This window comes from Pseudophryne corroboree, chromosome 5 (assembly GCF_028390025.1).
Source record: "Pseudophryne corroboree isolate aPseCor3 chromosome 5, aPseCor3.hap2, whole genome shotgun sequence".
NCBI lineage: Eukaryota > Metazoa > Chordata > Amphibia > Anura > Myobatrachidae > Pseudophryne > Pseudophryne corroboree.
The window spans coordinates 187598582-187611134 of NC_086448.1; the positions used below are offsets into that span (position 1 = coordinate 187598582).

The 12553-nt window shown below is 46.4% G+C and overlaps 1 protein-coding gene and 1 non-coding gene across 3 annotated transcripts in view; both read left to right on the forward strand.

The window, feature by feature from the left end:
* The window catches only part of ANKRD28 (ankyrin repeat domain 28), a 497286-nt gene that overhangs the window by 459752 nt on the left and 24981 nt on the right, over positions 1-12553 (forward strand). For both annotated transcript variants that reach the window (XM_063921942.1, XM_063921941.1), the window contains exons 22-24: positions 2942-3029; positions 3113-3196; positions 4789-4934. In XM_063921942.1, the coding sequence (XP_063778012.1) occupies positions 2942-3029; positions 3113-3196; positions 4789-4934 (318 nt within the window). The remainder of the gene's footprint in view (positions 1-2941; positions 3030-3112; positions 3197-4788; positions 4935-12553) is intronic.
* Positions 10110-10224, forward strand: LOC134931296 (U5 spliceosomal RNA). The gene has a single exon (XR_010179079.1). It is a non-coding gene; the product is annotated as a U5 spliceosomal RNA (small nuclear RNA).

Genomic DNA, 12553 nt, shown 5'->3' on the forward strand with positions numbered 1-12553 from the left:
TGCCTCCAATGCAGCTAGAGGTACTAGAGGTAAGTCCAGGAAACCTGCAAGTACCAGTCCTCAGGAACAGTCCACCAGTTCTGCTTCCACTAAAGCCTCAGCATGATGGTGCTAACCCACCCCGGGGGGATCTCGAAGTGGGAGCTCGACTGCGTCACTTCAGCCGCGTCTGGGAGTCCTGGGTCAGGGAGCTCGTTTCTCAGGGCTACAAGCTGGAGTTCGACAGTACTCCCTAAACCCCCTCCCTCCCCCCCAACAATTTTTCAAATCAAGCTTACAAGCTTTGGAGGATATGCAAGTTACGTTACAACAGGCTATCCAAAAATTGGTTCAATCCAGTCATTGTTCCTGTACCTCTACCGCTACGCAGCAAGGGGTTTTACTCAAACCTGTTTGTGGTGCCGAAGCCAGACGGTTCGGTCAGACCCATTCTGAATCTGAAAGCTTTAAATCCTTATTTAAAGGTGTTCAAGTTCAAGATGGAATCCCTGCGTGCAGTGATTGCGGGCCTGGAAGACCAGGAATTTATGGTCTCCTTGGATATCAAGGACGCCTATCTCCACATTCCGATTTGGCCTCCTCATCAGGCATACCTGCGGTTTGCCCTGCTGGACGATCAGTTCCAGGCACTACCCTTCGGCCTGTCAACAGCACCGAGGGTATTCACGAAGGTGATGGCGGAGATGATGCTTCAACTCCGGATCCAAGGATAAATGTGGTGCCTTATCTAGAGGATCTCCTGATAAAGGCAAGATCCAAGTAACTTTTGTTGCTCCATATCGACCGCACCACCCGTCTTCTGTCCGACCATGGGTGGATCCTCAACTTACAGAAGTTCCACCTGGAGCCAACTCAGAGGCTCCTGTTCCTAGGGATGTTGCTGGATACTGTGGCACAGAAGGTGTTTCTACCAGAGGACAAGGTGAGAACACTTCAGGAGATGGTCCGCATGGTGCTCCGACCTGCTCAAGTTTCCATCCATCTTTGCATCATATTGTTGGGGAAGATGGTCGCCTCATATGAGGCCATCCAATATGGGAGGTTCCACGCCAGAACATTTCAATTGGATCTCCTGAGCTAGTGGTCCGGATCACATCTCCAGATGCACCAGATAATTCGGCTGTCACCTCAGGCAAGGATTTCCCTCCTGTGGTGGCTTCAGTCCTCCAATCTCCTGTAGGGCAGGAGTTTCGGAATTCAGGATTGGACCCTTTCTGTCGAAGACCCTTGGCCTCTACCACTAAGAAGCAATCTTCTTCAACAAGGACCATTCGTCTACCCGGACTTACGGCGACTTCATTTTACTGCATGGAGGTTGAGCGGAACATCCTAGCTCACAATGGCCTTTCCAAAAAGGTTATTGCAACCATGGTCCATGCCAGAAAACCTGTGACGTCAAAACACTATCATCCTATCTGTGGGAGATATGTCTCTTGGTGCGAGGAACACACGTTTCTGCCTGCAGAGTTTCACTTGGGACGTTTCCTGCAGGCTGGTGTGGATAAGGGCTTACATCTGGGTTCCATTAAGGTCCAGATTTCAGCGCGCTCCATTTTCTTTCAGAAGAAATTGGCAGTTTTGACAGAGGTTCAGACCTTCTTGCAAGGGGTTCTCCCACATACAACCTCCCTTTGTGCTGCCTACGGCACACTGGGATTTGGATGTGGTGTTGACATTTCTACAGTCCTGGTTTGAACCTCTGATGACGGTAGAAGACAAGTACCTCACGTGGAAGACGGTGATGTTACTGGCCCTGGCTTCTGCTCTACGTGTTTCAGAATTGGGGGCCTTATCGTGTAAAAGTCCCTACTTGGTCTTTTACGAGGTTAGAGCGAGCTCCGGACTAGACAGCCGTTCCTGACGAAGGTAGTCTCCGCGTTTCATCTGAATCAGCCTATTGTGATTCCATCCAGTTCTGACACTTCTGCTCCTCCGGAGGCATTGGATGCTGTGCAGGCCTTGAAGATATGTCACACGTACAGCTCGGGTCAGAAAGACTGATTCCTTGTTCGCGCTGTATGTTGTGCAGAAGAAGGTTTGCCCTGCTTCAAAACAATCCATTGCTCATTGGATTAGGCTTACTATCCAACAGACCTATGTGTCGGCAGCCTTACCTGTTCCACAGTCGCTGAAGGCCCACTCTACTAGATCAGTGGGCTCTTCCAGGGCGGCTGCCCGTGGAGTCTCGGCCTTGCAACTATGCCAAACTGCTACCTGGTTGGGGAAGAACACTTTTGTGATGTTCTACAAATTTGATACCCTGGCCAAAGAGGATACCCAGTTTGGGCAGGCGGTGCTGCAGCAGTCTCCGCACATTCCCGCCTGTTCTCGAAGCTTTGGGACGTCCCCACGTACTAGTTTCCCCCAATATCCCTTATGGATGCTAGAGAAAATAGGATTTTAATACCTACCGGTAAATCCTTTTCTTGTAGTCCATAAGGGATATTGGGCACCCGCCTCAGTGCATGGACTTTTCTGTAGTTCTTGTTATGTAGTTACCTGTTCAGCCGTTGCCATTGTTGTTACCAGCCGTTGCTGGTGGTTGTATGTTAGTGGTGTGCTAGTGTGTAAATATCACCACCCTTTCTGTTATCATGTTCCTTCTCTCATATATGTCCTTTCTCCTTCAGTCATGTTTTTTTTTTACCTATAACTGCCTGTGGGAGGGGGCATAGAGAGGAGGAGCCAGCACACCCAGTGAAGAAAATTTAGAGTGCACTGGCTCCTTTGGACCCCGTCTATACCCATCGTACTAGTTTTCCCCAATATCTCTTATGGACTACGAGAAAAAAATGAACCGGTAGGTATTAAAATCCTATTATTATTTTTTTTTTTTTTTTAACTGCTTGTATATTTTGGCTTGCCGGGTGTGCCTGTTATTTGTCTATTTGTCCAATCTTCAGTAATGCATATTCCATATCTTCCCTAATCTCCCTAACAGGTCATGATGCTTGTGTAGAGTTGCTGCTGGAGCAAGAAGTGTTTCAGAAAATGGAAGGAAACTCCTTCAGTCCCTTGCATTGCGCTGTGTGAGTTACTTGGATACCAAGGACCGTAATACTTGTATGCTGCACAGTCCTTATGTTCACTAATGTTTCTCTCTTGTTCTTAGCATAAATGATAATGAAGGAGCTGCAGAGATGTTAATAGACACATTAGGTACAAGCATTGTGAATTCGGTAGACTCAAAAGGAAGGTAAGGATGAAGTGTATTGTCTGTGGAAAGTATGTCACTATAAATGCCCATTTTACAATAACATTGTCTTTGCAATCCATACATATGACAACAGTAAGCGTGTTTATTGCTGAAATGTAATCCTGCGTCCCCTGCCAGGAAATCAGATCAGAGTAGTCTGATGGTTGAGCTTAAAACTACTTTGTTTTGGCACAATGTTCATTTTAGGACATCATCAATTGTCACACATTAGTATTAAGAAAGACTCTGATAATAGTCTGCTAGTCATTGTCACCTTTCTGTATCCATCCTAAATTTTTCAATTCAACATAAACCCAATTATTAGTAATCGGCGTCACTTTGCATTGGGGACGTCACTGAGGTGTATGACACCTGGTGCGTTTAAAATCCGTCTACTGCCGAGAAGGGGGCATTGCCTCGTGACCCGATCCTCGTTTTCATTATTCAGAGGGCGTCTTCACCATCATGGAGATGCTGGGTTGCCCCCAGAGACTTGACGGGCTGCAGTGCCAGATCCTACACTGTGATAGGAGCTGGGTGCTGCATGTAATGTCACAGTGCAGCGCCCAGCTCCTTGTACTGAGGAGTCGGCACTTTGGTGTCACCCCTTGGAGGATGACTTCCAGATGCGGCCCGCGCCCCACTAGTGACACCACTGATTTGCATGATACATATTTTGTGGGATGGGAATTAATGAATGTCTGCCAATAACCATTATTATAATTAGCATTTATTTATTATAGCACCCATTCAACCCTTAGCGTTTTACAATTGGAAACAAACGTAGTGATGAAACAAGATTGGGATATTTTACAAACAGAGGCAAGAGGGCTATATATAATAAACTTACAGCAGAGGCGTAACTAGTGTTTTCGGAGCCCAGGGCAAGATGAAGAGTGGCGCGCCCTCTCTCCCCATCCCCCACCAGAAGGGGCATTGCCACTGATAATGGGGGAAAATGGGGCGTGCCAACATGGTTATAACCTACCCCTTGTGTCGTGTCTCAGCACAGCTTCATTCAATTTTTGCACATTACAGCAGTAGAGTCCCCTCTTTACAGAGTACGCTCAGTGACGGATACACAATTGCCCCGTGATGCACATTACCACCCCCTGCTCCCCTGCTGGTCGCTCACCGCTGCCTCTGTAATGTGAGAGGAGGAGAGCGCAGCGCCTCTCCTGTCCCTCAGTGCTGCTCTATGAAGTCCGACTCCGGTCTCCGGCGGGGGGTATCTTGGCGCCGGTTGGTTAGCCAATCAGAGCTTGCGGACCGGCAGCCAATCAGGAGCCGGTTTGAGATAAATGATTGGCTAACAAACCAAACGGAGACCAGACACAGCACATTGAGGGACAGGAGAGGCGCTGTGCTCTCACATAGCCGCGGGATGGGGGACGGCCCGTGGGCAGATAGAGCAATAGTGGGGGCGAGTGGGCATGATGCCCTGGCCGCCAGAAGCACCCAACTCTGCTGGGCCTGCCAAGGCGCCCAGGCCACGTGCCCTGCTCGCCCCCCCTTAGTTACGCCTCTAACTTAGTCTAAATGCCGTATGAGTTTTGTACTGACTTCATCCTCATAGTTTCTTATCTTTGTAGGACGCCCCTTCATGCTGCAGCTTTTACAGACCATGTTGAATGTTTGCAGCTTTTGCTCAGCCATAATGCTCAAGTAAATGCTGTGGATTCTTCTGGGAAGACCCCACTAATGATGGCTGCTGAAAATGGTCAAACAAATGCAGTAGGTAAGTTGGTCCTCATGTATGGCAATAATGTAGTTTAATAGACCAAAAATGTAGGCAGGTTTCCATTGTAAGGGTCATCTATTCAAAATGAAAAGTTTGGCCCTATCACTGATTTATTTTCTGTACCCAATTTAATAATTTGAGCAGACTATTTTATCTATAAATAGCGAATCTGACATTCAAGCAGAAAACAAAACAAATTTAGTTTACAACATGAAAAATCCAGTTTCTCTTACGTCCTAAAGGATGCTGGGGGTCCACATTAGCACCATGGGGTATAGACGGGTCCACCAGGAGTCACTGGCACATTAAGAGTTTGAGAGTGTGGGCTGGCTCCTCCCTCTATGCCCCTCCTACCAGACTCAGTTTAGAAAATGTGCCAGGAGGAGCCGGTCACAGCTGGGGGAGCTCCATAGGAGTTCTTTTAGTTTTATTATTTTAATTTGAGTTTAGGCACAGGGAGGCTGTTGGCAACAGCCTCCCTGCTTCGAGGGACTATGGGGGGGAGGAGTAGTGTCCGCCCTATGGGGTCTGAGCCACTATCTCCGCTGACAGGACACTGAGCTCCTGAGGGGATCAAACGTTCCCCGCCACAGGTTATCGCTCACCCCAGCAGCATGCCGCCACCCCCTTACAGAGCCAGAAGATCAGTGGCGAGTTAGTCACCGCCCCCCCTGGCAAGCGGGGAGCCGGTGTGAAGATGGCGGCAACAGGGCATGGAGCACAGTACTAACTGCGCTCCGGGGCTCAGCAGTACATAGTGCTGCCCTGTGAGGGGCGCCCTGAGCTAGCGCCTACACTGTCCAGAAAGCCTGTCAGGGACCCAGGATTACTGCCAGCACAATTCCTCAGGCCAGTATAATCTATATGAGAGCGGGAAGCAGCGCCATGAAAGGGGACGGAGCTTCTCCGCAGAGCAGACCCAGCAGCGTTCAGCGCCGTTTTCCTGCTTGCAGAAGAGCTGACAGGGAGAGCTGTCCCTCCAAATCAACTTCAGCTATCTTGTACGGTACCAGGGGGTTGTAGAAGACGGCGCTTCTCCCTTCCCTGAGGAAGATAGGAAAAAATGGGAAAACCCACCAATGATGCATCTGTCTCCAGACTGTCTAAAAGGTGGTTTTACCTGTCACTGGACCTACCGCGTTAAAAGAACCGGCTGGTTGTAAGATTGACACTACGCTCAAATCCATTTACACTGCTTCAGGAGTGGCTTTAAGACCCACTAATTCCTGTGCATGGATTTCTAAACCCATAGTAAAGTGGTCAGGCACATTACTAGAGGATTTGGATACAATGGATAGAAGTGACTGACATTGAATTGTTTTTACATAACATACAGGAATCTGTGGGGTTCATGGTGGAATCCGTGAAGGACCTGGGTACGCTGACTGCACGGATATCCTCCATGTCGGTATCAGCTCGCAGGGGACTCTGGCTATGCCAATGGTCTGCAGACGCGGAATCCAGGAGAAATGTGGAGAACCTACCCTACACAGGTCAGGCTCTATTTGGGGGAAGCGTTGAATGCGTGGATTTTCACTGCAACCGCAGGTAAGTCAACTTTCCTTCCCTCTGCTTCTCCTTCTACGAAGAAACCATTTTCTTTATCATCCACTAGGGGTCACTGGAGTACTCTTGGGATATGGACGGGCGTAGCCGAACAAAGGCACTGAATATTCAAATTTAGGACCCTCCCCCCCCTCCATATCCCCAAGTACCTCAGTGTACTTTGCCAGTGTTTTTTCGGTGCTCACAGATGAACATCGGCTTGTGGCAATGGCCACTTTTCAGAAGATTTTTATTTTTATTTTTAATTTTTACACTTCCCGTCCCAGTTTCTGGAAAAACTTGGGTCCGGGATGGTGCCGCTGCAAGGCAGCGTATGGCGTGTCGGTCCTCACAAAGAGCACCCTCACAGCCACAGGCGCTATAGGGCAGCGCATGGCGTGTCGGTCCTCACAAAGAGCACCCTCACAGCCACAGGCAGCCACTGTCTCCTGCAAGCTGAACGGAGCTTACAGAAAGAAGATCCGTTACAGCCAGGATGTGACAAAGAGCTGGAAGAAGGACTGAAACGGAGCTTACAGAGAGCTCGTCACAGCCAGGATGGAGCAAGGTATGGGTGTCAGGGCGGTCAGCTCACGCTGCCGCCCTGCTGTGTGAGTGTTATACTGTACAGGGAGCTGGCCGCCGCTGAGCACGCCGCTGACGGGTCCCGCTGAAGTAGTAAGGACCACTTCTTATATATGAAGTTCCACCTCACTCGTACATGACTCTCCCTGCGCTGAACTAAGCAGAGCGGCCGCACGTCACTCAGACGCCGGCCGCTCTTACTGCTCTGATGGCCCGGCACCGCTACATAAGCAGAGCGGCCGCACGTCACTCAGACGCCGGCCGCTCTCACTGCCCTGATGCGGCACCGCTACACGCCGCCGACACTCTCCGGGCGCTGAACTAAGCAGAGCGGCCGCACGTCACTCAGACGCCGGCCGCTCTCACTGCTCGGATGGCCCGGCACCGCTACACGCCGCCGAGACTCTCCTGGGTACTAAAGAGTGGCCGCACGTCACTCAAGGACGCCGGCCACTCTCCCAGTGAAACACCGCAGACACAGGGAGACTGTGTACTGCTGTAGGAAGGAGCTTCCGGTCAGCTCCCCGGCGCTACATTCAGGCTCTCCTGCTCTCCCTGCACCCGATCCCCGTACGCTGCAGGTAACATGGGGATGCAGGGGGGGGAGGGGGAATAATACCCATCGCAGCAGCAAAGGCTGCATGGGTTCAAAATAAACAAGCAGCGCAGCACTTTAAACAATGTACATGTGTACTGTGATATATGTTTCAGCACGTTTTATATATATATAATATATAATGAAGCTTTTGCTGGCAGAACTGTCTATAATATCAGTATGAACTGTGATTATATGTGTAAACACTTTGTATATATATATAATATATATATGAGGCTTTGGCTGGCCATGGGTTAGCAGTGGCATAACCTATTGCACGTTTAACCATGTTTTCTGTTATTTTTGGTTAAGGTTGCAAGATAAATACACTGCAGGCAGTGCTCATATTAATTGACTAAATGCATATATTTTACTGTATCCTACACCTGGGTTATCACTGTATAATAGGCTATTAAGCATAGTAACTGTATAATAGGCTATTAAGCCTATATTAAAACTGCAGCAAGTAACCTGTACTGTGATTTTCTGTGAAAGCATGGCATGACGGCCATTTTAATTATTGCTGGTTTTCCAGTTATAATTCCAGACCATACACCTCTACTCCACAAGGAGGCGCAGGGGTGTTAGTGGGAATTTTTTACTTCAGGATAATCTAGAACATTCCTGCCCTACATCTTTAAGCCACCAGAAGGCGCAGGGGTGTTAGTAGGAATTTGGTTCGGGTTTCATGCCTATGTGAACTGCTTTTCACATAAAGAACACTTTAGTTTCCTAATAAATATGCTGTTCAGCAATAACATATATATATAGATATATATGCCATATAATAATGTTATTAAGTCGTGCAAGTGTCTGTCTGTTGCCTATTATGATGTCTGTCTACATAGCAAATAAGGCTCTAGTGCAGACTAAAAATGTTAACATTGGCAATTCAAATTAAAACAGCGGTAATCGGAGTCTCAGAATAACTCCGCCAGCGCTAACAAAAGACAATCTTTCCAAAGTGACAATTTTCCTTTGGGTACCAGAGTGTTTATTTCACTAGTCTTATAATTTAATGCACGATTCTATGTCAAATCTCACACCGATAACTACAAGTGAGAAGGGTACATTAGTCCAGCATTCAGATAGTGCGGGGTTTTGGACAACCATACATAATCGTTTCCAAAAGGACGCGATCCGCCATTGGTATATGCGTTTCTGTCAAACATTATAAAAACCACAGATACATTTGGGTCACTAGAATCTATGTATGAAACCATGCCGATCACGGTTCAAAAAAGCTGCAGAGTATATCTGTAAAGCTTCTGCTAACGCCGGTTATTTTCATTGTCGCTAGTTAAGCGCGACAAGGCCAGAGCTTGTTTGCGCCTGAATTTGATATATGTGTAACGGCATTTTATCCCTATAGGATATTCTGCCATTAGCGCATACAGTATACTTGTAACGGTGTTTTATTCCTTTATAAGAAACAGTCACGCCTTGTAACGACAGGACGTTACAGTCAGCAAGCCAGTGGTTTGATGACCTCTTTTACAATTGTGGAAGTGCGTCTTTTCATGTTACATTTGCGAGGTTTCATGACTTCAACTCATATATGTCTCAGCTATTTACAGCTTAGAGTACAAAACTGCTTCTGGCGAACGGTTTGGCAGGTTGTCATTTAGTCTTTGCTGGTTTATAAACCAGGCAATAGTACGCCAACAGAGTCAAAGTTACTTATTCCCCTCTGTTTGAGCAAAATCAAACAGCTCCGTTGCAATATCAATCAGCAAGTCATTTACTACAGTTAGAAAATGGATTTTCTGCAGTTAGTTTTTGCTTATTGCAGCCACAAAATTGTATAATTGCATTTGATCTTCACAATGCGTATTTACCCAGTCCGGTTTCTTCATCATAGGTTCTAGCGTTTGAAAATCGCCACAACCATTAACCATTTCATTTATACCGTTGCTTATCGCTTCCGGTATTTACCAAAGTGATGTTGGAATAATAGCTCATCTCACATAAGAACTATGTATCAACAAAGTTCCTCTATCTTGCGCTACTAAGTTATACTGCGGTAGCAGATTAAGTTCGAAAACAATCACATCTAAGTCTGTCTAAACGATGTCAATTCCTAGGTAAGATTATAAATACGGTAAATCAAAGACTTTTACCTACTACACCAACAAGAACAAAAGTACACGCACACTAGCGGTACATTGGTGTATTCAATTATTAAGAATAAAGATGTGTTTTCAATTTAGTGCACCACCCTTCAATCGCGTTTCCCACAGAGGGACAAGGGTGCGTATACTCTGGACGACAGTCACAGAGAGTCAGGATTTGTAGTTAAAATCAACGCAAAGGTTCTAAAACACGACAGATTCCTGTCGATAAAGGTACTAGAACTCTGTGCATTTTACAATGCAATAGATAAATGTCCTACATCTCTGTGCATTTTACAATGCAATAAATGATTCGCTTTCAGTCTGACCAGGGATAGACTCTGGTTTCTCTTCATAACAAATAAATCTTTCGTTTTTTACTAAAGATTTCTGTGGAGAGGAACAACCGTGAGTTTCATGTAATTTTGTTTTTTTTTTCATGCCTGGCTCACGCTGCCCTTAAGCAGTCAAACAAAGCAAAGGCAGTTGCATACTCAACAACCAGTGAGAACCAATAAGCCGCATGGCAAGGCGGTAGGTAACTCAAATCTTCAATGGCTCAGAACGCTATTATGTGAAAATGTCAAGACATCAATCCGTGAGTGGACATCTGTTAGACAGGCGATCTCAACCGTCAGGGTTTGGATCTTAAAAACTGGACATTAAATCCAGAGGTGTTTCATATGTGAGTCCACAGAAGGGGGTTACCCTCAGGTATACATGAGGGCATCTCGCCACAATTACAAAAGCTCAGTATGTGTACATCACATTCATGGGGTCATTCAGCATCGTGTATCTGGCTCCACCATTGTCCGCTTCTTTCTTCGTTGCCAAAACGGATCAGAAGACAGTTCGTCACAGTCATACTGGTGGTATCTCATGGGTTTCAGAGAAGTTTGCTTCTCGAATTTTCAAGGAATACTTGCACACGATCTTGGCCCGCTCATAATACGTCCAACCTGTTACATCAGGGAACGTTCTTTTACCCATAGTTACCTATGTACCTATTATCTATGTACCGCAGCTGCGGTTGACGGGGTGAGGGTTCAGACCGCCCTCTTAAAAAAATAGAGCATTACAGTATCGGTTATACCAACCATGTCACGAAATACTAAGCCGCTTAAGGCAGCTCATGACTAAAAAAAAAAAAAAAAAAAATTTCGTGTGCTTACATAGGGTGTAAACCTCGGAAGTTTCCAACATCATACTTCAAGTACCCGTATTCTGTTAAACAGGATGGGATGGCAAACTGCGTTCATCTGCACTAAGAGGGCAGGTATCTGTGTGGTAAACTTATTTTCAAAGCGTTTGCCTCTATTTGCGTCTGTCAACATCTTTCTACAAGGTGTCACCAAAGTTCAGACTCTATTTATCCCACCTACAGCGCCAGGCGATTTGAGGTTGGGTTTAGATTTTCTTACAGTTTCATATTTTGGAACCCTTTCAACAAATGGGGATTAAGTTTCTCACTTTGGAAAACATTTTTCTTCTAGCCTTGCCTTCGGCAATGGTGCTTCGACAAGGGGTTTGTTTTCATATTTGGGTGCCTGGTATTCCAAGCCACCGTATTTGAGTTTTCTCATGACAAAGCAGATCTTCGGACGAAATCCGCTTTCGTATTCTTCACATCAATATACCAATAGTGGTTCCTGTGTGGACAGCACATTCTAAAATTCTGAATGTGGTACACGCGTTACGCGTTTATATATGTACCGAACGTCTACAGTACGTGATATGAATACGTTGTTGTTATATATGATACTGTAAACTGGGGTTAGCCAGTTTCTCAGCAGACATTATCCAGTTGAATAATAATGACTACAAGTCAGGCTTACTTTAAGGCTAAGTTACAATCGCCTACGTCAGTAATAGTTCATTCCACAGGTTCTGTGGGAATGTCAGACCCAGCGGGTCGTGGAGAGTCTACGACGCGGCTACATAGCCTTCAGTGCACCACGTTTGTGCACGTTTACACGTTATAAATGGTGGCGCCATCAGCATTTAGCTTTGGCTGCCTACTGTTACAAGTATCAAACAGCTCTCCCGCCCACGAGGGAAGCTTTGGTACGTCCCAAGAGTACTCCAGTGACCCCTAGTGGATGATAAAGAAAATAGGATTTTGGTACTTACCAGGTAAATCCTTTTCTTTGAATCCATAGGGGGCACTGGACGCCCACCCAGAGCAGTTTTACCTGGGTTGTTTTAAGCTCAAGGGAGCTTAGTGAACAAATTTAACTTGGATGGTATTAAGCTCAAAGGAGCTTATGGTAACACATTTTCACCGGTTGGTTCAAATTATAAGTTCTATCGGTTAAGCTGTCAACTTTTTAGTTGACAATAAGGTTACGAGTCAACTTTGTGGTTGTCCGTTATGTTATAGGGATTCTCCATTGTCAACCTCTCTATATCCTGTTCGCTCAGTAAAAAACACTGGCAAAGTACACTGAGGTACTTGGGGATATGGAGGGGGGGGAGGGTCCTAAATTTGAATATTCAGTGCCTTTGTTCGGCTACGCCCGTCCATATCCCAAGAGTACTCCAGTGCCCCCTATGGATTCAAAGAAAAGGATTTACCTGGTAAGTACCAAAATCCTATTTTCTTCAGCTATGCCGCAGTCCTTTCAGACCGCTAAAACAAAAAAGCCCAAGCCTTCTACCACTTTCTTTAGAGGTGGTCGGGCAAAATCCAAAAAGCCTGCACCCGCAGGCTCCCAGGACCAGAGACCTACTTCTGGTCCCTCAAAATCCTCAGCATGACGATGGACCTCAAAGCCTGGATG